The sequence below is a fragment of the Eptatretus burgeri genome, chromosome 11 (genome assembly GCF_056783735.1).
Source record: "Eptatretus burgeri isolate ZD-2024b chromosome 11, Ebu_testis_v1, whole genome shotgun sequence".
Classification (NCBI taxonomy): domain Eukaryota; kingdom Metazoa; phylum Chordata; class Myxini; order Myxiniformes; family Myxinidae; genus Eptatretus; species Eptatretus burgeri.
Window position 1 is genome coordinate 70,357,376 of NC_140971.1, and position 25,522 is coordinate 70,382,897.

General features: G+C 42.5%; 1 protein-coding gene across 2 annotated transcripts; it reads right to left on the bottom strand.

Annotated features, from left to right (window-relative positions):
- Nucleotides 1-24,323, bottom strand: LOC147017328 (ribonucleoside-diphosphate reductase subunit M2-like). 2 transcript variants are annotated; one of them, XM_085846877.1, is made up of 11 exons: nucleotides 24,087-24,323; nucleotides 23,721-23,759; nucleotides 23,441-23,512; nucleotides 22,534-22,662; nucleotides 22,293-22,409; nucleotides 16,100-16,233; nucleotides 1,371-1,465; nucleotides 1,113-1,246; nucleotides 709-813; nucleotides 511-624; nucleotides 1-406 (listed from the first exon to the last, which is right to left on the bottom strand). In XM_085846877.1, exons 1-11 carry the CDS (start codon nucleotides 24,165-24,167, stop codon nucleotides 254-256), a joined length of 1,173 nt encoding a protein of 390 aa, XP_085703003.1. In that variant the 5' UTR covers nucleotides 24,168-24,323; the 3' UTR covers nucleotides 1-253. The 2 variants fall into 2 exon arrangements, with proteins under 2 accessions (XP_085703003.1, XP_085703004.1); XM_085846878.1 differs by lacking the exons at nucleotides 23,441-23,512; nucleotides 23,721-23,759; nucleotides 24,087-24,323 and adding an exon at nucleotides 22,892-23,049.
- Nucleotides 24,324-25,522: the final 1,199 nt, after the last annotated feature.

Sequence of the window (25,522 nt, forward strand, 5' to 3'; positions counted from 1 at the left end):
TACACGTGAACATTTATTATTATTTAAAAAAATCTAACAAGGAACAGGGGTATCCAGAGGCATTAGAGCTAAAATGTCCTATTTTAGGAGAACCGCACAGGTGTCGAGTCTTTCAAAGATTACCTGACATGCAGTAGTCATACATGATAGTTGCTCAACAGCCTCCAGACACCACTTGTATATTTACATAGGAATTATTTAAGAGCAGCAAGGCAATAAAACAGTTAACAGTTTTGTGCAATAGGTAGATTACTTAAAAGTCAGCATCAAGAGTAAACTTGCTGTCCACAGAAGCAGCCATGACACCCATCTTCTGATACTCTCCCACACGTTTCTCAAAGAAATTTGTTTTTCCCTCCAATGAGATGTTTTCCATGAAGTCAAATGGGTTTTCCACAAGGTAAACCTGCTCCAAAAGTATGAAAAAAAAAATTACATGTTGACGAGTTCAAATTTAACTGTGTAGATGGGGAGGAGGTGGGGCAGAAATTTTTTTTTAACGTTTCTCACCTTGGAGAAGCCAAGTTCTACGAGGAGCCTGTCAGCCACAAACTCTATGTACTGCTTCATCAGGTCACAGTTCATACCAATCAGGTTAACAGGCAAGGCCTCAGTGAGGAACTCCTGGGCACATGAACAAGCTTTCATTAAAACCTTGTTTTACTGCTGTTTGATACACCTCATGTATGGTCCTGTATGTAAATGCACCTGCTCAATGGAGACTGCATCTTTTATGATGCTGCAAACCCTCTTCTCAGAAGTTTTATGCACCAGATGCTTGAACATGAGGCAGGCAAAGTCACAATGAAGGCCCTGAAAGGTAGAGAACATCAAATCAGGTCAGTGCACCAGTTGTATGAAAGCAGTGTTCCTAAACAAAGTCCAAGGCAACAGAGGGCTCCAAAGGCAAGTACTAAGCGGTTCAAAACTTGACATAGGGTCACTTTCCCTGACATCATGTCAAGACCATAATGGTCCACAAATTATCCCAAAACAACTTAACCCAGGCAAAAAATGTAAAAAGATGGCAAATCCTCAATAAGTAGAAGAATAATAGCCACAACATGAGAAAACACAAGTATCTAAATTACTATAAAGCTTCCAAACCTCACCTCATCACGACTGATGAGCTCATTGGAGAAAGTAAGGCCTGGCATGAGGCCACGCTTTTTAAGCCAGAAGATAGCAGCAAATGATCCAGAGAAAAATATACCCTCGACTGCAGCAAAAGCAACTATTCGCTCACCTGCACAAAGTGTCACGCTTGCATTAGATTTCTTCCACAAATGGATCAACCTGACCACTACAGATTGGACAATAATCACCAACAGGAGAACATCAGCTCAGCTGGGACCAAGTGAAAAACTTACCAAAACCAGCCTCAGCATCACCAATCCAGCGCAACGCCCAGTCGGCCTTCTTTTTCACGCACGGCATAGTATCTATGGCGTTGAAGAGGAACTCCCTGAGTAAAATAAATATGCAGAAATTGGAACCTTTGGACAACCCATAGATGATCAATTGCCAAAGTTGTCAAAAAAAAAAAGTATATTATATATATATATATATATATATATATATATATATATATATATATATATATATACACACATATATACACACACAGTGCTCCCTCACCTATCGCGGTTAATACGTTCCAGACCCACCCGCGAAAGGTGAAAATCCGCAAAGTAGAAACCACATATTTATTTAATTAAATATATTTAAAACACATTTTGAACGTATTTTAAACCATTATACAGCATCCACACACTCTTATTAACCTTCCCCACACACATTTCATCAGTTATTAAAAAAAAAAAATTAAAAGATTTTCATCGGAAATGCGACTTCATGGGGCTGCAAAGCCCAAGACCAAAAATCATTTAAAAATACTATATTGTACTATAAAATATAAAAATATACCATCAGAGATGGGGAATCCCCCGCCATTGAAAAATAATTCAAATCAGATAAGCGGTTTTCCATTTATTGCAAAAAAAATTTTTCAAGATGGCCGCCCCAGTCGGCCATCTTGGATCTGGCCACGCCCAAAATCTCAATAGAGTTCTTCCTTTTCAGGTGGTACATGTGACTCAAATTTCAAATCAATATGGCGAAAAAACATTTTTTAAAGATGGCTGCCCCAGTCGGCCATCTTGGATCCAGCCGCGTCCAAAATCAATAAGGTTCTTCCTTTTCAGGTGGTACATGTGTGACCCAAATTTCAAATTGATATGGCGAAAAGTTTGAGTTATCGCACTCACAGCTATAAATGTTGACGCCCGGACGGACGGACAGCCGGACGACATGGGTGACAATATCCCCCTTCCGCCATACGGCGGGGGATAAAAAAACGTATTATGGGTACTGACCTATGAAGATATGACGATGATGATGATAGCTGTGCAATACTGATGACGATGAAGATGACTATGATGAGATGAATGTAGTACTGCACAGCCAAGAGCATTAAATCTCTTCTACTTTTACTTGAAAACCCGCGATGTAGTGAAGCCGCGAAAAGTGACCCGCGATATAGCGAGGGAGCACTGTATATATGTATATATATATATATATATATATATATATATATATATATATATATATATATATATATATATATATTTGACACCACAATTTTTATGGCCATGCCAACTTAATTAGTAATGACGAGCAAAATATCACTCGTCGCTTCGCTGATGGGAATATGAAGGGGGGGGGGAGGGGGAAAAAAAAAACAGGAAGGAAGGAAAGGGAGAGGGTGGAGGAGAGAAGACAGATGTGTGGGGCATTAATTAAAATTCATACTGTGTCATCAAAATTTTTCTGCATAGAATAGAATAACAGTGAAGAAGGAAACAAAAGGTCTGAAATCTATTTTCCAAATGTTATTGGAAAATGCATTTCACAATAAATACCACCCAGAGAGAGAGAAAGGAGAGAGAGGAGAGAGAAGAGGAAAGAGAAAGAGAAAGAGAAAGAGAAAGAGGAGGGAGAGAGAGAAAGAGAAAGGAGAAGAGAGAAAGAGAAAGGAGAAGAGAGAAAGAAAGAAAAGAAAAAACAAATTACCCCCGTGTGGGGGTGACGGGTCATCTCTATAATGTTTTTTACTGTCATAATCGATGAACCGTTGCCAGATATCTCCTAAAATGACAGAGATAGGTTTTGAAAATGGTGACTTTCGCAACTTTCATGACCTCATGACCTTGACCCTGACCTCGAATCCAGGAAAAATATGTCGTTGGGTATCACTCATCGACCTCCACCCACATACCAAATTTCATCAAGATCGGAAGTAAAAAGTTTTCTTTGTACCGGGAGATGTTTTTGACCATCTTCCAGGTTACGTGGCGGCCAAACGGGACGGAAATTCAAAAATCTGTCCGGTTAGATACAAGATAATATTTTTTACTATCATAATCAATAAATAGTTGCCTAATATCTTGTAGAATGGCAGACGAGATAGGTTTTGAAAATAACAATTTTTATCACTCACGTGACCTCGTGACCCTGGCCTTGAACCCGGACAAAAGTTATATCGTTGTGCAACACTTATCGATCTCTACCCACATTACTAAGTTTCATCAAGATCGGAAAGAAAAATTGTTGACGGACGTACGGACGGACAGACATTTGGTCCGGCTTTATTAGGTCATCTCGGTAGAGATGACCTAAAAAGAAAGGGAAAGAGGTGGGGAGAGGAGTTAGCAAAGAGAAAAAAAAATGTTACACTTTATGGAATAAAGAAATAAATAAATAACACACCTTGGCCAATATCAGCAATTTTTCAGGAATCAAGATTGGAGGCAGTGCAATTACCACCTACATACAGTACATACTGTATGAATACAACTCCAAAACCTTGAGTAGCTTTCACCCTGGTTTGGGGGAATTTCAGTAAACATTAAAAAAAATATATATATATATATATATATATATATATATATATATATATATATATATATATATATATATATATATATATATATATATATATATACACATATATATATATATATATATATATATATATATATATATATATATATATATATATCTTCTTCTTCTTCTTCTTTCGGCTGCTCCCGTTCGGGGTCGCCACAGCGGATCATCCGTATGATCCGCATAGTGATTTGGCACATGTTTTACGCCGGATGCCCTTCCTGACGCAACCCTGGTCGCCTCTTACGACACAGGGATATGGTACACCTATTTTAACCGGGGTATACACCAACCCAGTATACTGGTACTCATTTCGCCGACCTCGGAAGGATGACAGGCTGAGTCAACCCCCTGGTGTATTAATTCAGTGGCTCAACGGGGCTTGAACTCAGGACCTTTTGTATCCCTAGCCGCTGCCCTAACCACTGCGCCAACACACCAGGCTCATATATATATATATATATATATATATATATATATATATATATATATATATATATATATATATATATATATATATATATATATATATATATATATATATATATATATATATATTGTGACGGTGGTGGAAATTCACAGAACACCATTCAGGTTCCCCGAAGATCAGTTATTTCGATAAGTGTGTGTTCTTGGTTAGATTCCCCAACCAATGTATAACGGCATTGTTTGTGTGCCGGGCTGTGCCTCTGAATTCGCCGTTATTCTTTCTCGATCTTTTATTTTAAACAAACACATCGTCCCCTTAACAACTCAACAACCACGTCATCTCCACAACACCGACTCCTCGACAAATACCATAACATCCTCGACAGCGGCAAAGTCCGCGTATGATCAGCCGCTTTCACGGCAAAATCGGATCAGAATGGCCTTACCCTCTGAAGGAGCTGGCCAATCAGAAGTGAAAGGGGCGGGGCCAGCCAGAGCTGAAGGTTCAAAGGTGAAAGGGGTAAAGCGCCGATTACGGGTGGCGAAACCTTCGGCGGCTTCTCCCCTCGGGGCTATAAAAAGCCGCGTTGGGACGCTGACAGAGGAGTTGGGCAGTTGGTTGGTGGTGAATCTGACGAGCGAAGGTGGTTGTTTGACGGGTCGTTCACCGGTGGAGCCTGGAGTCGTCGGAGCTAGCGGCAGCATCGGAGCGTGGGGCAGACAGCCCTGATACGGTCGGGCGACGCCGAGGAGTGAACGGGGTCTAGAGGAGCATCAACTCTGAAAGAGCAAGGGACCTGTTCGCTCCTCCGAAGCGTCGCCGGCCAGGCTCGTAAAAAGGGGCCGCGACGACGCCCGGCCAACCGAGCAGCCGTACAAGCTGCTCGTCAAGCCGCCCAAGCGACTGGCGCGTTCGCGACGCACCGGACCGAACGGAGACACCAGGGGTCGCCGATCACGAAGACCATAGAGTCGCCACCAGGGGGGCGAGGTAAGCTGCCCGGCCTCTTGGAGCTTTTCGGTCATTCTGGCTCTGAGGAATATTAAAGGCTTACGTGCCAGTGTCTTTTCTTTCTTGGGTTTTTGTATGAAAGTCTGTGGCGCCTTGTCTTTAAGTAGAATTGTTGTTAAGTGCCTGTATATACTTGCATTCCGATAGAACTCGGCTGTAGTCCTTTTGCTCGTGTCTTTTTCCCCCATCCCCCCATTCATTGCATTACGTATGAAAATAAATCCCCCGTTGTTGAATGTGAACCTGCTCGTTGCGTCCTTTCCTGTATTGACTGCCATGGTGCGCTCGGGATATTAACTGGCTTTAAAGGCCGATAAAAGTGATCATTTGGTCCGACGGGATTTGGCGATTTATAACCACTCGGCTTCGCATACGAAACGAGCCGCTTAAGCGGCTCGTTTTCGTGCAGGTCCCGTCGAGGTATAAACTCCCGGTATTTCTGTCCGCGTGAATAATTAGGTACATTGATAATTCGGCGATCGACCCTGTAGCGCGTGGACACAATAATTGGCTAGTTTATGATGCGTTAAGGCATCCGTGACTGGATTTCGGCGTTGATCTGGAAAGTCACGACTGGATTGCGGCCTTCAGTGGACGTACGACCGCGATTTGGCTTGAACGGTCGTCTGCATGCCGAACGGGCGGAACTCTACAACAATATATATATATATATATATATATATATATATATATATATATATATATATATATATATATATATATATATATATATATATATATATATATATATATATATATATATATATATATATATATATATATATATATATATATATATATATATAGACCACTGGACCTGTAGCATATCTGGGCCCTAACCAAATGTTGTAAACCAAATATTGTAACCCAAATTTGGTAACATTCTGACTGGTGGGTCTGTGGAAAAAGATTTTTTTTAGGAATTTACACCATTTTTCCAATAACTGACTCAGCATTCTGACTGGAGAAGAAGATTTTTTGAAGAAATTTACTGAGGTGGCCATTTTGACCTATTAAAGTTACGTGCCAGAACGAGTTTTGCAATTCCCACAAGTCAGAAGCGTTAAGTAGCTGCCAAATTTCAGCTGGATCGGCTCATATCAGCAGTTTGGCCAGAAAGTCGACGGACAGACGGAGCACAATGACAATACCTTTTCTGGAATTTAAATTCCAGATAAGCTAAAAACAGCACTGCATGATAGACATTCAAGATGTGCATAAACATTAATATTTATTAAAAGCTGTCAATCGCTGTGAAGGGTAGAAAAAGTTAAAAAAAAAAAAAAATATATATATATATATATATATATATATATATATATATATATATATATATATATATATATATATATATACATAAAAAAGTTTGACTCAGTAATTTAGAAAATGTTAAAACAGCAAACAGCTCGGAAACACAACGAGAAATCATATAACCTTTGTAAAGCACACCCAGTTCATATAAATAAATCAATTGCTTTAGAAGCAGTCACAAGGATGGGAAAATGTGATCGCTCATACGCTGCTGAGGATAAAAGTTAAAACTTCAATCACCCATCATGATCATAAGATACGGGAGGAAACATTGCCACCATGCCACCCGTAACGAAACATGCAGGCATGCACACACCCACGGAGAGTCCCTTTACACTTTACAGGGCCAAATCTACCTCTATCTTGCAGCAACTGCCACCTGTCCATCTCAATCGGGACATGAACTGTACTGCCGTCGGCTGTAGAGCACCCGGCAAGCCACTTAAACACTCAAGCAAGCACTCCAATTAAATGGTAGATGAGGAACAGATGGCTTGGCAAGCTGAATGATAATGGCATATACCCGCAAAAATCTAAAGATCACCGATTTCTTATCATTTTCAGATTTCACTCCAGATCGAGCTTTTTAATCCACAGGATCTGATCCTCACAACTCAAATACTGGCGTCTCAAATACAGGCATTTATAAGCATTGAAATGTATCCAGCGCTTTGTAGGTATGATGATCAGGCATTCGATATGAGTGAGGAAAGTGGAGGGAAAAAAAAACAACAAAAAAAATATTGTTAATAAACCGTTGCGGCCCGTTCCATATTGAGGAATTGTTGAGCAGGCCGAACAAAATGGCAAATTAAGACCGCAGCGTGGGAGAGTCAGGTAACCAGGATGCACCTGAAGATGCCAGTGAGGTGGCCAAGGATACAATTAAATAAGGCCGTTAATAATCTTCAAAAGTGGTGTTTTAATCAACGCAAACACCCAATTTTCACTCATTCCCCCCTCATAGTTCCCTAAGTATGCATGCATTTTCAGTTTCATGGTTTTGAAGTTATGGAGGATGCGCACGCACACACGAAAATTTGAAAACTTGCAGAACAACCCACATCAAATGAAGTAGAAATGATCAAATTGTTGAAGGCTGAATATTGTCAAAAACTTTACTGGATCACATGGGTCACAATGCTTTCACTTCAACAAACAAAATTTCACTTCAAAATACACCACTCCCCCCCTCCCCCCAATCAAACAAATGATCGGTTTAATTTTATTTTCCCAGCAAGTACTTCTCTTCAAAACATAAAGGTTGAACAGTTCCTGCCAAACGGTTTTTAAAACATTTGAACAATGATAAATGTCCCTCCCAAAAAAAGATCAGACTCAATAAAATGGAAGGTGGACTTTGCAGCCAACTATGCATCAGTTGCTTCACATTTCTATTATGCTGTTATCATCAAAGTAAAACCCTCACCTTTATTTTTTTCTTCTTCTGAAGTTTGAGGTCACAAGATGAATGTATAATTTCTGCAATGTCGATATGAAGTTTGAGGTCACAAGTTGAATGTACAATTTCTGCAATGTCCATATAATAATCTTTCATTGTTGTCTGGGATAGCATCCGGAAATGCAACAGTGCACTTTGTGCGGGTACAGTGCTCTTTAGATCCATGGTCGCGACATAAAACATCTAGACGACATTTGTCAGCACAGGAAAATTTTCTGCTTTTTCAGCAGCAGCAACAAAGGATATCTCGCCGATGGCTCAATGGACCCCTCACTGCACCCCTTAAGTATTTCAAGCTGCCCAATGTAGAATGCAGTTTTTCATACATGCTGTTCCTCTTCTAACCGTTTCTCAAAAGTGTTCCCAAGAGGTACATCAAAGGAACAGATAAAACCAGTACTCTTGACGCAGAGGACGCACTGTTCTGGCACCTGACTCTTGACCAATAACCAAAACTATGGTTCCAAAATGAAGCTAAAGTTTTGTTTTCAAACCACTTGGTTGGTAAATGTTTGCAGTTTCAGCTCCTCACTCCCAAAGAACACTTCTGTGTTGGCTTCTTAGTGATTATCAGAAAAACACATGACGTGGAAGATCGAGGCTTCTTCATGCTCAACAAGACAAGTGAATGAGACTTCATGGATGCCCTGAAAGCATTCATCATATCACGCTCTTGGCCAAGCAGCCATAGCAAGTATCCTCTCTCTTCGTGTCCTCCATAACTCCAAAACCATAGAATGTAGCAGCCTGAAACTTTGCATGTATACCAAGAAAACTCCAAGGAAGTGCAAGAGTGACAAGAAAAAGAGCAATCGAAGATTGCAAACCCTCAAGACTTGTTTTGAGTGGTGTATTTTTATATATTTTCAGGTAAATCTAATATGGCTGCCAAACAATGTGACTAATGACATCATGTGTGAACCTTTTCTTCCTCATGGTCGGCTCGGTCATACGCGTAAAGTTTTGCCTCGATCAATTCAGCCACTTCAGAGAAGAATATTTTTTAAAGTTTTTTTTTGAAAACAATATGGCTGCCAAATCACATGATCGATGACATCATGAATATTTTTTCTATGGACCATTTCATCCCAAAATGACCCTGAATTTTCATACCGATCTGATGTGGCGTTCTGCATATGCAATTATGACGTCATAAAAAAATTCACTCATTCTCCATGAGTAGTACTTGCTATGTGCCAGGTTTCTAATTTTTCCTTGGTGCGGTTTCAAAGAAACAGAGGTCCAAAGTTTTTTCCGATTTTCCAATATGGCTGCCACAGCACATGACTTATGACATAATTATCATTAAAACATTCTACATTTTGTGGAGAAAAGCATGAAAGTTCTGTGCGGACAGAGAGACGGACCAAAATGCAATACCCTCTCCGAATTCTTCGGCGAGGGTAAGAATCGGGTGTTTGGGTCAAAACACCCCTTTTGAAGATAATTAACGGGCTTATTTAATTATATCCTTCATCAGGCGATCCTCGGCCACCTCGCTGTCTGGTGTCTTAAGGAGTTTCCTGGGTGATCTCGCTGGGGCCTGAAGCCGCCATGTTTTTTGGCCTGCTCCACCATACCTTGCTTGACTTGGAACGGGCCACAACTTGGAAACAAGCTGTTCATCATAGCTATGAATCGCTGGGTACATTGCAAATGCTTATAAACGCCTGGAGACATCAGCATTCGTTTTATTTCATTTCCGCACATGAGATCGCCGCAAGTATCTCTTAAATGAAAAATAATTACAAAATTTAAGCTCCAGAATTTAACTTACAAGCAGTCCCGACTCCTAGAAAAATGTTGATTTGTCCAATTTGAACATATGTGACATTTTGTGAGTCTCCGAGAAGTTTATGGTGAATATGACGGTTCAGTGAATGCCAATTGCGTGCCAAGGGAACCGTTTGACAGTTTTGTTGGAGTGCTTGCTTGAATGCTTAAGCTACTTAAGCTAACATTGGCGGCTTCAGGGACAATATGGAAGAAACTGCATGAATATTAATGCATGTGTGCACGAATGCACAGAGGACTCGTGGTAACCCAGAATAGCTGAAGTCCGAAATACCTCTTCCGTCTACGTGACCATACCCACCACAGTCTCGCTGAACATTCTGTAAGAGTCCGTCCACACAGTTGCAAACAGTGCTGAGCGCTGTTGAGTTTTAAATGAGATTTTGAAATGTGAGATTCGAACTGTTGCCTTTGACAGGTTCTAGAGCCGCCGCGGAAGTAGAGGTACCCCAGAATGGCTGAGCTCGTAGACTGATAACCCCTCTCACCGTACGTACCGGTCTCGACTTGCTCCGAAGTCAGGGTGAGGCACGGTGAGCCATGCAATCTATGCGGAAGCATCGATTTTTACGCCATTTTGCCAGCGTTTCCCAGCGGCCGAACCATGGTTCGTAAAGGTTGCGAAAATTATGTTGCACACAGAACAGGTCTACAATAACTGTACGATCTGGCTCTCAGCTCTTTGTAGCAGTGCGCCGAGCTTCTCAGGACACAAAACCCGTGTGGTATAATCCCTTCGATTTTATGGTTGGAGAAAGAAACAGATCCTTCGGAAAAATGGTCAGGCTAATGTTAAAGGGCGATTCGCAATCACTGCTGTGACGTGCCTTGACCGTGACGACCAGGTGTTCGCCATGTTTGTTCTTGCTGTGAAGGCATAGAGTATAGATCAACATTGTGTTCTGTGGCTTGAAACATTTTTGAATTGAATTTTGTCAATTACACACTTTAAATGCTCTTTCAAAAAACACCGTTTCAAGGTAAATACTTGCGTTTGTACATATATAAACTGCATTACTCCAATGGCACCAGAGTGTTTGTTATTGGTCATTATTTCTATGAAGTAATCCCCCGTTTCGCATGGGGGTTACGTTCCAAACCTCCCCGCGTGAAGTGAAAATCCGCGATGAATGGACACCTCCCCCAAAAAAGACTCGTCTGGTCTGGTCGGTTTGGCAGTGATTGGGTTTAAGGTGCCGGAGATCGACTCGTCTGGTCGGTTTGGCAGTGATTGGGTTTGAGGTGCCGGAGATCGACTCGTCTGGTCTGGTCGGTTTGGCAGTGATTGAGTTTGAGGTGCTGGAGATCGACTCGTCTGGTCTGGTCTGGTCAGTTGTGAGGTGCTGGGTACGAGCAGTGCTCGTCCAACGGCGGCAAACCTTTTTCCTTCCCGAAGCATATCGAGCACCTTAACCTTCTCCTGGAGAGTCAGGACCTTCCTCTGGTGCTTCGGTTCCTTGCCAGAAGCCTTAGAAGGTGCAGGGCGTTTGGGCGGCATCGTGGGGCTTGGAGAAAAAACGTAGAAAATATTCAAAGTTCACAAGTGAAACTGTCTCGCGCGTTGTGCGACTGGTCGAGCACCACGCGTTATAATCTATTGCTTAAATAATTTATATTTTATATATTATTACCGCGATGTACCAGGGGAATCCGCAGAAAAAATGAGTTACGTTCCAAGGGAAAGCTGTTCCGGGGGAGCGATAGGTGAACCGCGATAAAGCAGGGGTTGACTGTATTGGGCTACCAGAAAGTGGAATGGAGCCCTCCCAAGTCTCAAAGTATCCACCTCCATTAGTGTGTGTGGTGTGTGTGTGTGGTGTGTGTGGTGTGTGTGTGTGTGTGTGTGTGTGTGTGTGTGTGTGTGTGTGTGTGTGTGTGTGTGTGTGTGTGTGTGTGTGTGTTTCAGAGCATGGAATAGAATCCTCCCAGGGTGGAATCAAAGTATCCATCTTCATTTTGGTAAGATGGTCATGATTCATGGACCAAGCTGTGAAGTTTTTTGCCGAGGGCTCTCTTCAGGATCGTCGCTGAGCCCCGGACAGCTTCCAAATGTAGTTTGTTTGAAATAATATTCCCAGGGATGGTATATAATATCTCTGAGGTTCCTTGTCATCATTCCAATTGCTTCAATTATCACTGGTACAACTTTGGCATTGTTCAGCTTCCAGGATCTTTTCACTTCTTTCTTGAGGTCTTGGTATTTGGTCATTTTCTTTATTTCTGCATTGACAAGTCTAAAATCACTAGTATAAACACCTCACTTCGCAATGCCACCTTCTCTCTTTTTTTTTGTTCCCATGTATATCTGGTAGCATCGCTTTGTTTTCGATGTTCACGCTCGATGGAATCATTAGGTCGTACATGAGCTGTACTTGCACGTTTTCAGTCCATGCTTTTTGTTAATGTTCCCACAAATTCTCTGCAACTGGGATATCAAAAATTTTGCAGATGTGCCTGTGGTTAACATTACAAACTCTGTTGTCAATGTGTGTACAGCTATTCTGACATGAGATTTTAAAAATTATTTGTGTTCGGTCATTAAGCACAACATATCACTCTTCTTTCTTTTTTATTTTTCCTCCCCCGCTCACTGTCTGTCTGTCTGCTCCTCTGAATAAAATTCACTCTCCTCCCACACATCTGTCTGTCTGTCTCTGTATCTGTCTCTTGCACCCCTCCTTTCCACAGTGTAGAGCAACATTTGAGGCATTGCTCTGCCCACCTCCACCCCCCTTTCTCACTCTTCTCCCCTTCCAAGCTTCCTCACTCCTCACTTCCTCCCCCCCCATAATATAATAACCCTCATCCTCTCTCCCTCACCGCCTCCCTCCCCCCACTTTCTCCACCGCACGCCCATCAGAGAAAGGGACAGGTTATATTTGCTAGCCTTCAGAAACGTTGTTGTACTGTTGGGGTAAACCGGTATATAAATATTATTCAAAACAAAAACAAAAATAAACCAATGTCACCCGCTGAGTGACCCGTATCTTGCCAAAAGGTGACCACGTGTGACTTATTTAAGGTCACACTGAGGTGAACAGAGCTGCTATCCACCAGGAGCGACTCCTTGAGGAATATCTGCCTACGAGAGATTCCGATGAGAATCGTTCTAGAGTAACCATGAAAAATATGCGTTTGCCTCATAACGTCACCAAATGACGTCATAATGTCTCAAGCTTGACATATCTAGAAAGAACTCATCAAGGTGTTCAATTTGAGGTACTACATGATATGGTTCCTAAAACTTGAAAATTTGACCTTGGGGTCAAATGTTTGACCTTAAGCGCTAACCATGAAGGTCAAGGCCAATCGCCACCAAAAATTAATCAGCTGAGCGCCAGACCATGAACTATATTCCCATGAAGTTTGAAGACGATCTGATCAAAATTACTCAAAAAATGAGGGTTTCGTCGACGCCCCTGATTTGCGACAAAGTGACCTTGACCTTCAAAATTTTATGCACTGAAAGGGATCTCTATAGGCCTCTGATATGCGAAGTTACAAAAATTTCCACTGATAACTGTGCTCTGCAGAGTGATTTATACGTGATTACAGACAAAAAAAAAAAAAAAACCACGAAGGTCAAGGCCAATCGCCACCAAAAATTAATCAGCTGAGCGCCAGACCATGAACTATATTCCCATGAAGTTTGAAGACTATCTGATCAAAATTACTCAAAAAATAAGGGTTTCGTCGACTCCCCTGATTTGCGACAAAGTGACCTTGACCTTTGACCTTCAAAATTTTATGCACTGAAAGAGACCTCTATAGGCCTCTGATATGCGAAGTTACAAAAATTTCCAATTAAAAAAACATAGAAGCTGACTAACATATCTTGCAAAAACTTCGTTTTGGCAAGATAATAAATAAGTTTTAAGTTTTTGGCACAGGTTGCAAAAATACACAATGGTACAATAAGTCATCATATATTGGTTATGAATCTGGAAGCCATCGCACACAACAGCCAGAGTCCCCGTAGATCAGTATGTGTTTATAGTTAGGGTCCCGTCCCTATGTTTAATGGGTGATTAAGTGCATGTGCACTGCGAGTTATTTTATAGTTAGAATTTATACATCAACCATAACATACACCTTCGCTTCTTCCACCATCGCCCTCCCTCATGCGCAACGAACGCAACCGTGGGCGGGGCCTACTCCCTCTTTAGCCAATCGGTTGGAGCGGGTGTTTCACTCAACCAGGTCGCCATTTCACACGTGCTCTTACATGAGGAGGGAGGCAGAGCTACAATCACCTCAGATCGGGACTCCATACAGAAGGGTGGGAGTTACCCCACCTACCGTGGGCCTGTCCAATTAAGGACAGCCAGCAAATCGTGAGAGACAACCATCCAAGCAGGAGGTGAGTGGCCAGGGAAGAAATCCCTCCCACCTCACGAGAGGAACGAAGAACGGTCGGGGCGATGATTTTGTCTGGGTCTGCCTCGCCCAGAAGCTTTTTTTCTGCCTTGATCGCCTGTCGCCTCGTTGTCTCTCGCCTCGTCTGCCTTCGTGCTGGCTGGCGTCCGTCGCTCTATCCCTCGTGCTTGGTGCTGTGTTGAGGCGGTGGGTTCGAGTCCAGCCGAGTCAGCTCGACCAGACCACACGAGGCAGACAGGTGCAAGTGCAGACTCTTGCCCTCAGCTCGCCTTCCCTCCCAAGCTGAAGGGCCAAATAAAGGCTGCGGCCACCATTTATTTTGGGTGTGTGTGTGTCTGTGGGCCCAGTCTACAAGTAACAATTGTTTAAGTGCCTTGTACATTACTTGCATTCCTTTTTGATAGTCGGTTTAACTCTGCTCTTTTTCTGCTCCCCTGTACCATTATAAACCCCCCCCCCCCCAATTGTTCAATGCACTAGCTCGTTGTTGTGCTTTCTATTATTGACCCAGCACGGTTCGTGCTTGAGAACCAGTAAGCCAATTGGGCTGCAAGTTGTTGTTTGGACTGACGGACTTTGGTAATTCCGCTCGGTTACACCGGACCAAGGTCGCGAGAGCGAGCCGGTTCGACAGAGTCCATTGAGGGTGTGACTTCCCTGGTAATTTGACGATGTGGGTACTTAGGTACATTGAAATTTGGCTATTAACCCTACCCCACGCCGTCAGATAATTGGTGAGCACAGTCCATAAGTGACCCATGACCTTCGGAGTTGGCCGAAGGTTACGACCTGCAATTCCGGGTGTTCGGTGTGAGATGGCCCTACTGCTCCACCTGGCGGCCGTTCCTCACCACCGACCCCCAGCCCACAACAATGAAGTACACATCATTAGCACGGTAATTTTTCAAAGTATTCCCACACGGTGCCTCACTTCCCTCCCCTTCCCCTCCATCCCCCCTTAATGATTACTTCCAACTCCAACTTGCATTAAAAATGATTTTGTTTTAAAGCGAGATCAGTATTGGTAATCGACAGGTCAGAATCCGTCGTCATACCGATATGACTATCGCAGAACGCTGTACCCTTATTGCCTCCATACCGTTATCACAGATCACCGACTTGGCACAGCATTTCTAAAACACACACGATTCACATAAATATAATGACCAATTGGCAATTGCTTTAAAACCAGCCATGAGGGTAAAGAAAAACACGATTGCTTGTACAGGTGCTCAGATACTAAGGGTTAAAAGTTAAGACATACTGTACTGTACTTCTTTACCGTTACGTCTTAACGTCATACATTTCACTGTTCCTGTTCCTGTTCCATGTTTCGCTGACACGCTGAATGTATCAAATCTTTTCAAATAATGTACGGTATTTAAGGATTGAGGTTTGAAGCATAAATTTTGTTACCTAAAATAGCTGAGAATGCATGAGAGAGCATCTAGATAACTCCAGCAGATTGGGGGGTTGGGGATAGGCAGCCCCCATACTTTAAAGATTTTCATACATCTACTATAAATTCAGTGTAGATATTTGAGAAAGTGTGGAGAGCCCTGAAGTACGTACAATTAATCGCACTGACCATTACACAGTGCATCGTCTCAAAGGCTAGCGCAAAAATATTTTATGGCAACGTTACACCCCTACAAATCACCAAATAAAGCAAAATGAAAAACATGGCACCAGAATATAATCATATCAGCAATAAACATACAGATGTGATCTGCAAATTAAACAAGCCAGTGATCAGCAACAGGGCTTGCCTCTCAGCAGGATCCTTTATATAAGTGTCGATGAGAAGGCTGTACATCTCGGAATGGATGTTCTCCATAGCGATCTGGAAGCCATAGAAGCACCTAGCTTCTGTCACCTGCACCTCCTGGCTGAAACGTTCCACCTGGAAAACATGGGGATATCACAAGGGCAGGAAAACCCAAGGGATAATGACCAAAAACAAACCCAATGGTTAGAAACTCGGTTGAACAATATCCGATGGCCACCTCTTGCAGAGCAAAATTGAACAATGCAGCTTTCCCATTGATTCTGGAACAATTCCACCCTCCTTTCATAGTAATCATGCCTCCAATTTTCAGCTCCCAACAATCCAAAGGAAAGCCAGCAAACAAGTGAAAACAATTTCACCTGAACATCTCTGCTTAAAGGAGACCCAACTATTCCACATTTTTGTGCATTCAGAGCAAACATTTCTGGAAAGTTTTCCTGGAACTAGCAAGCCAGGACTGACTTTTGACTCGACATGAGGAATTTGTAATTTATTCATGGTGCTTGAGAACTCATCGACTGTGAAAGAAATTGAATTTTTAGTATACAACAACGCCCTTATGGCTCACACGTTGACGAATCGCCCTGCATGTGAAACACCAGGGTGACAGTTTGTAGCTGAGCAGAAATTCAAACCCAGGCTACCCACAAAGAATTGTGCGTGTACCTCGAAGCTCCTTGTCAGCCAACTATTTTGCCATCAGGTGCAGGCAAGAAAAAGGCAAAATTGGCATTGCAATGGCAAAGCTGGGAATGCTGCATCGAGATACCTTTTACATATCACACCATCATAAATGTATTCAAAAAATAAAAATAAAAAAAACGAAAAACAATTGAACATTGAAAATTCACTCAAGTGCAGAAACCACGAGTGAGTGATCATGCTGTCCTATCCACAATGGCCAAAATAGTAATGTAATCGAGAAGTAAGAGTACATATGGCTTGTGAACACACCAATTCCACGCATTCACATTCACCTCAACAAGGGTTGGATTCATGGCACAAATCATGCTACGGAGTGAGGTATGGATATACAATGCACCACCAGAAATGCACACCTTTTCATCATGGGGAAATTACAATTTACAACTACAATGGCACTCAGAGCACATCCCTCCACCAGGCTGACCAGTTGATGTTTTGTATCCCACTGATAGGCTGGAGCTGCATCTTTACCTTAATCAAAACCTGACTAGCTTGTTCTCAACAACTTCCCAACTCATAAACCAAGAGACCCATCAGTTATTTGGGAGAGGGCAACACATCCTGAAATTTATATTGAACTTGTTTCACCACTAGGTGGGCAGTTTGAATGGAGAATAGTACAAGATATGCTCACGTACGCTTCTGCAGCAGGGTCTACTCTTTAATATACATGTGCCATGTCTGTCTGTCTTTCTTTGACCCTTATGCACAGCCACATATTTTAAGTTACAAATACAACTTTAGGGGGCGGGGGGGGTAAAAATAGGCTATGTGGCCACGACTCCAGAGGGTATTACAATTTCCTTTTGTTAACCTGAGCAACAGGTTAAATCATTCTTCGCACAGATAAATTAATCCTCCTACCCCCCCCCCCCCAACCTCTCAAAAAAAACATGGATGGGCCTGTCATCATGTGAGACATATATATATATATATATATATATATATATATATATATATATATATATATATATATATATATATATATATATATATATATATATATATATATAGTAGGAAGGGACATTAGGACATACAGGGGGCAAAGTGGGGGGGGGGGAGCATGACACGAGTATGGGGACTGGGAGTGAGGAGTTAAAGCACTCTATACATGAGTAAATTTATGAGCCTGGTGTTGACTTAGTGGTTAGAGTGGTGGCTTGGGATCTTTGGGGTGCTGAGTTCGAGCCCCGCTGGCCACTGAATTAACATCAGGGGTTGACAGAGCCTGTCATCCTTCCGAAGGTCGGCGGAATGAGCACCAATATACTGGTAATTATCCCTGCGTGTCGAAGGTGACTAAAGGGTTGGCGTCAGGAAGGGCATCCGGCCACCACAAGAAAGGGTACCATGATTGGAGCCTGCAAAAAGCTTACCCCTGCTCAGGGAAAAGGGCTTTAAAATGGTGATACATGGGTAAATTTGTCTTCTTTCCTTCTCCCTCAAATTTTTGGCAAACAGGTTGACTAATTGGTCCGTCAGAAATGCGGAGTAGGCTCTGCTAATATATTGAATAAATCTATTGTTTAGCGCAGCCCAGCTATAAACTGTCATCCTGGTGTTTCACAGGTGATTCAATGTGTGCACTGTCCCTCGGATGGACATTAAATGTCCATCCCCGTCTGCCTGCATTAGTTGGTGGACGTTAATTTCACGGTATCCTTTCACGAAAAGTACGTGAGCCCTCACCAGCTCCCTGGCACAATGGCCAAATTACCAATTCCTGCCCTAACCTGCAGGCGGCACTGCATCAGTGGCACAGCAATGCTCCAAGCAATGATGCAACAATCATCCACAAGCTGCACACCAAACTAAAACGGCACCCGGTAGCACGGATACCTCTGCAAGCTGAACAATTTTCATTTTGCATCCCACCGATGGACTGGATCTGCATCTGGACTAGACTTGGGCAAAATAATCTATTCCCTCCATTGGATCGGTGAATCAAACCCTAAATTCTTCAGAGCCGATTAACCATCTCTAACGGTTCCAATTCTCCGGAATCTACTCCTACGATGCCCTTTCTCACGTAACTCTGTGATGAATAAGCATCTGAAGTCACTCCATCCAAGCCGCAGAATGGAAAGTCATGCTAAACGTGAACGAGATCAGTCGCCATGATTGACAAATCAGAAACAGCCATTCACTAGCACCGATTCAGGATTACACAAGCCTGCGATGACATGAAAGCCACCCTACCCCTACCCCACAGAATAGATTCCTTTCAGAATTGAGACAGCAGTTCATATTCAGAAAAGATTCACCCAAGCCTAATCTGGACCTGAACCAAAATCTAATTGGCTTGTTCTTGTCCTCTACCCAACTCATCCACCAAATTGTCAGAATCCAACCACAACTCCACAATTTTGGACCTGTAGAAGGCCTACGACACTGTCCCGAGAGAGATTATGATGGCAACACTGAGATAGATGCCGGTAGCAAAAGCAGAAGTTAGGTTAGTGGAAGGGATGTACAAGGGAACGAAGGGAAGAGTTTTTGTTGGTCCTAGGATGTCCGAGTTAAATGCGAACATCGGTTTGAGGCAGGAAAGCTCGCTCAGCCCACGCATGTTTATCATGGTGATGGAGCTGGTAAGCAGGAAGGTAAGCAAGCATGAGGGGGAGTATGGAGAGGGAGGGTGTTGGACACGGACAATCTGGCTGTTGTGGTGGAGAATGAGCAGGGGATGCAGCAAGCACCGGCGAATGGATGGAGGCATTTATTTGGGAAGCATCAGCTGAAGAGGAGTATGGAAAAGATCGAGGTGATGCGGGTCGAGCAGCGAGAAAATAAATATCAGGTAAGGCCTTAGTTGTTTTCTAACTTGGTTTACAGATCCGCAGACGGTATATATGCCGAAATGAAATATAAATATAAAACACATTTTTAGCCTTTTTAGGTCATCTCTTCGAGCATGACCTAATAATATGGGTGTTGATGTCCTTCGATTCGTCCGTCCGTTCACAATGAAGTTGAAGCGGGAGATCTGGTCATTAGTGATCCTGATAAAGGTCGATGAGATGTACACGATGGTATGACTTTCAAGGTCACCGAAGGTCAAGGTCAAGGTCACGAGGCCTTTGAAGTTGCGAAAATGACGATTTTCAAATTCTATCTCCTACGCCATTTCTCAAGCGATCTTGAATTTGATTGTAGCATATGAATCTATGGGACAATATCTAAATTTGGTCAGGACGGATTTTCGATATTCACTTTCATTTTCGTGTCACGTGACTTCAAAGTTGGCAAAAAATGCGAAAATGACGATTTTCAAAATCTATCTCCGCCATTTCTCAAGCAATCTTGAATTTGATTGTGGCATATGAATGTATGGGACAATATCTAAATTTGGTCGGGACGGATTTTCGAATTTCGCGTCACCTGACGTGACTTCAAAGTTTGCAAAAACTGCCCCACCTTCAGGAGGCTATATATTCTCCACTGGGCATGGTAAAAGTTAGTGAATTGTGTCATTGCATAGCAGCTGACCTTGTATATTTATACATTTTCCACCGAAGATGCAAAAGTTTCAAAACCCGAAATGTAAACGTTGGCATTTATTTTCAAAATAAAATTTCTTGCGCGCGCGTGCCAAAATGCCGAGTCATCTTTAACCAAACTGCGCAGTAGTCTTCGGTCATGGTGTCTGAGCAGTGGCCAGCGTGGTTCAGATTGACTCTGGTTTCTGGGGCGAAAGTGATTGTTAAGAAGTATGTCAGCGGTATAAATTCAAGTGACTGTATTGGCGATTTAATCACGCAACATCTTGATGAATATTCTGGCCGAACTATTGCATCAAATTGGTGCGGCAGCAGGGATGATTCACAGGCGACTCTCGATCGTGCCGATTTTGTTTCCGTCAAAAAGTTGTACACCGCTGTTTGTATTGAAAGATTTCGGTGCCAAGTAAGTCAAAGTTTCCTTGCGAGATGCTGATATTCAGCCTTCAACGGACCAGAAATCAGCCTTTGATGTGCCCATGGGGATGGGGAGACGGTACGATCAGATGCCCGCTGAAAAGTAAGAGCTGGTTATGGCTCTGATTGACCATTTGGAGTGTGTTGACTCCGAGTAGACACCTTTTTCAAATCACATCCAGTACGATGTACTGGTGTGCATGCACACATCTACAACTTGGACAGTAATTCTCTCAGCATTGTTTCCATTTGTTTGATGATCCAACAGGTTTATGCAAGAAAAACATGCCAGACTATATTGTAAAAACAAGTTTTAATCCTTCTTTATTGCTTTTCACATCAGATGATACAGTGAACATGGGCATCCTGCATTTGAATGGTCTTCCATCTTCAAAGTTTTTAGATCCTCCTGGTCTGGGATTTACATTTATCCCCCCCCCACCACCTACCCTCGTCTTTTCCATGGAACAACCGAAAAAAAAAAATCATAAAAATATATAATTTCTAAAAATTGAAATTGTATTTATATTTCGACCTACCGACCCTACATTTTAGCTGAAGAACTGTGTAAACTAAGTTATAAAATAACTAAGGTCTAAGAGGGGAGGGAGATCAGACAGCGAAATAGGTTCGAGTATCTGGGAGGAACAGTGATCAAAGATGCCAAGTCCGAGTCAGACTTTCTTTCATGGGTGACTGGGGATGGTACGTCTGAGGTGCGGAGAATTCAGATGAGTGATTAATGGCAGACAAATATAAAAGGAAATTTAAGGGAGGTTCTGACATGTGCAACGCAAGCCCACCTTTATGGTATGGAAACTGGCACTGACAAAGTCAACATGAGCTGCAGGTTTGCAAGAACAACTAGGTCAGGAGGACTGTGGTAGTGAAGAGGGGGGATCAGAGGAGGATGAGGTAGGAGATTGATGTGCACAAGAGCTTGATGGGAAGATTGGTGAAATGCCGGCTGAGTGGCTGGAGACTTGTTGTGGATGGGGGAAGACAGAACAGCAAAGACAGCAAGGTAGGAGGAAAAGAGGTAGACTACGGTTGAGATGGGAGGATTGTGTGAAGAGAGATATCAGTAAGTTGCGGGTGGTCGAAGAACGGAGAGAATTGGAGGAGTATAGTGATCAAGGCAGGGGATAAGCTTGGTGTCATTGGACTTCGCTCCTTATAAAGGGAAGAGGAGGAGAAGATGCTGTATATAGTTTTTGGCCCCAATCTCAGAATCACTCAATTAAAACTTTTTTTTTATTTTTTAAACATTCTCATATCCAGATCTTCACTAAAATCTAATCAATTTGGCCTTGTCACACACCCATGTCCACAAAGTTTTGTTGAAAAATGTCCAACGTTTTGAGATGTAATGCTCACAGACAGACAGTTGAAAAAACAACCTGTCCCTCTTTGGTGGCAGAGGTAATAATAAAATATACAAGAGACAGCAAGATATCAGATTGAATCACTGTGCCTTTTTTGACCTTGCAACCCACAACCATTCCCACAAGGAAGATTCAATACATTATTCCAAATCTCAACACAACTCACCAGATTTTCATTCACGATGCCATCACTCGCAGCAAAGAAAGCAAGCACGTGTGAGATGAAGTACCTTTCCTCCTCCTTGAGCGATTGCCAATGTTGTAAATCTTTAGATAGATCCACCTAGCAAAATAAAAAAAACAAAAAACAAAAGCATCACCACCATCACCTTATTCAAACCTCCTTTTGTGGGATAAAGTCCAAACGAAGACACCTTGGTCAAGCAACTTTCTCAAAGGTCAATCACCTCCTCCGTGGTCCAGAATGAGGCCACGGCTTTCTTATACATGTGCCAGATGTCATGGTACTCGATGGGGAACATGACGAAACGACGCGGATTTTCTCGCAAGAGAGGTTCATCTGAATGCCGCCCAGCCTGTACACACACACACACACACACACACACAAACACATACGTCATTCCTTAAGCTTTTACAGCTCGAGTGCCCTTACCTCAGTCCAGTCACCAAGGGAAATGTTTTGCGGCCGACGCGTGCAAGTTCAAGGAGTGGGCACAAAAAAAAATACTAATAATAAAACACTCCGCCATGTTATGCAACAGCTAATGCTTATAGTCAGTCTCTTTACAGCGAACCAATCGTGACCTTTTCACAACAAGCTTCATCCGATTGGCGTCTCCGATATTTCCAAACGTGTGCCGGTGCGGCTTTCATGAGGCCCGGAATGGGGGAGGAACGGAAATGCCCACTTCTTCTTCTTTATCCTAATCCGCCTCCATTTTGACCCCTTTCGTCAACTCACAAAATTCGGTTTTTTTTTTTTTTTTTTTCGCTGAACTCGAACATCCCCAACCAACCCGCCTTTTTTCAATTGTCACAAATAACCCACTCATCCCGAACAATTTTTTTTTATGTCCCCAACGTGTTTACAAGAACTCCATTGACAAAAGATCCGCAGATTCATCGTCTGGGGCTTCCAGGAACCCGATCGCTCCGATACCACAATCGGGAAAGTGTTAAAAAAAAGAAATCAATATAAATATATACACTTTACAATAAACTTTAGTGACGATAATCATCATTATTGGACCAACATGAGATCTTAACGAAGCTTCATACATATTCGAGAGAGCGGGAAATTTAAATTATTTTCTAAGCGCCATCGACATTTGCTTTTCCCGCCGTTCTACTTACACTGGTCTTGTCGAGAGGTATTTCAAAATGTACACTGGTCTTTTGTCCAAGTTCGGCAATGGCTGGGACGTTCTGTACAAGAGATTAATAATAATAATAATAAAAAACCGCACAAAAGCACCATTATTACATTATAAATGACACAAGAAGGGTCGAGCGGTCACAAAACCGCCAAAACACAGACGGTCCACACGAAAAATCTCTGTTTAAATAAATAAATTTGATAAAATAAAATTAATTAAAAACCATCAGCAGCAACAAGCGGACCAGCCATTCTCACCGTGTTGTGGTTTTGAAGTAACGACCGCGTCTGGAGAGGCTGCCGTGCAAACAAGAGGGTCAGGCATGAAGTAAAACACGTAACAAAATTAAATAAAAAAAAAAATAGATAAAGATTAAAATTAATAAATAATAAAAAAAATAGATAAAGATTAAAATTAATAAATAATTTTAAGACGGAAAAAAATAAAAAAATAAAAAAAAATAGATGAAGATTAAAATTAATAAATAATAAAAAAATAGATAAAGATTAAAATTATTAAATAATTTTAAGACGGAAAAAAAAAATAAAAAAAATAGATGAAGATTAAAATTAATAAATAATTTTAAGACGAAAACCCAAACCCCCCCCCCCAAACGATCTCACCGCAGATTCTTTTCGTGGTAAACTCTTCTTGCCGCTAACGAGCATATTTTCCTTCTCGACGTAAAAACGTGAGGTAGACATGATCAGTACTTCGCTTGTGCAACGTATTCACCTCACCTCACCTCACCACACCACACACGGTTTTGCGCTCAAAAGTGCGCGCTCTTTGGGATCGCTTTTTGTAAGGAGACCGTTGGCCAATCAAATCACGCTGCGTCAGCACGAGCTCAGTCGTCAGCCTCAAACTGCAAGACGCCAAGGATTCCCATTGGCTGTTGCTCACACAATCTTCTTTTTCTTTTCTTCTTTTCTTTAACACGAGCGCTGTGGCAACGTTCTTGTTCACGTGAGAGACTCGGTGGTGTTTTCCATTGAGACTGAGGTATTAAATTTAAATTACATACACAGTACCGTGTATACATACACATATACATACTGTATTTACGTGTGGTCACTGCTGATACCTCATGTTATGGTTCACACGACGTGTGTGACGAGAGATTGTGATTTTTTTTATATTACAATACAATACAATACAATACAGTATAGTATAGTCGACGCTCGTGGAAGAGCTAGTTACTGCGAGTAGACACAACGTTTAGGACGTGACAGGACAAAAAGGACAGCTGTGAGGTAAGGGGGAAGGGCAGGAACAGTTGGGAGGGCAGAGAGCAAAATCTTTGGAAGAATTGGAGCCAAGACAAAGAGTTGGACAAACAATGGGTGTGGGGAGAAATGGGGGTCAGGAAAGAAAGCACGGGGGTGGGCAGGATGGATAGAGAAGGAAACGGAGGATGGAGGAGTTGAGGTTTACAAAGAGGAGGAGGAGGAGGAGGAGGAGGAGGGTTGGGGTGGGGTGGGGTGGGGTTCGAGACGAAAAGATCATGGATTTGGATTTGGATGGTGGTGATGGTGGGGCGATCGGATCGTCACAAGATGGTGGCAACAGCCGTGGTTAAGCTGCTGTGGAGTGTGGAAGGACAACAAACCGTGCGGGACGCACTCATTTCTCCCAACGTGAGCCACGTTTCCCCATCGAGTGTTAAGAGTGGAATTATTTTGAAACGTTCCGAGTTCCCTTCCAAGGAGCTTCGACGCAACACTAGGCCATGACACCAATCAAACTATCAAAGCTGTGTGCTATTATCGCCAACCTATGGCTGTCGGTTCTTCCGCTGTCGCAGACTGTGTGTGTGTGTGTGTGTGTGTGTGTGTGTGTGTGTGTGTGTGTGTGTGTGTGTGTGTGTGTGTGTGTGTGTGTGTGTGTGTGTGTGTGTGTGTGTGTGTTAGTCTTTTGTGTCGACCAGAGTACGATCTGCCGATAATCCAGGCTCGTGGTGAAAGGTTCGGCTTGTGTCCGCTTTATCCGATGCTGCTGTTTCTGGCGATTATGTACATGGAGCCCGTCCGTGTGATGATCGACGAAAAATATAGTC

What these genes read in the sequence shown, in the direction of transcription:
- LOC147017328 (XM_085846877.1), bottom strand. Translation starts at nt 24,167, where the DNA reads ATGTCTACCTCACGTTTTTACGTCGAGAAGGAAAATATGCTCGTTAGC. An exon ending in AGCTCATCAGTCGTGATGAG is followed by an intron (nt 814 to 1,112) that starts GTGAGGTTTGGA and finishes TCTACCTTTCAG; the next exon opens with GGCCTTCATTGTGACTTTGC. An exon ending in TAGAACTTGGCTTCTCCAAG is followed by an intron (nt 407 to 510) that starts GTGAGAAACGTT and finishes CTTTTGGAGCAG; the next exon opens with GTTTACCTTGTGGAAAACCC.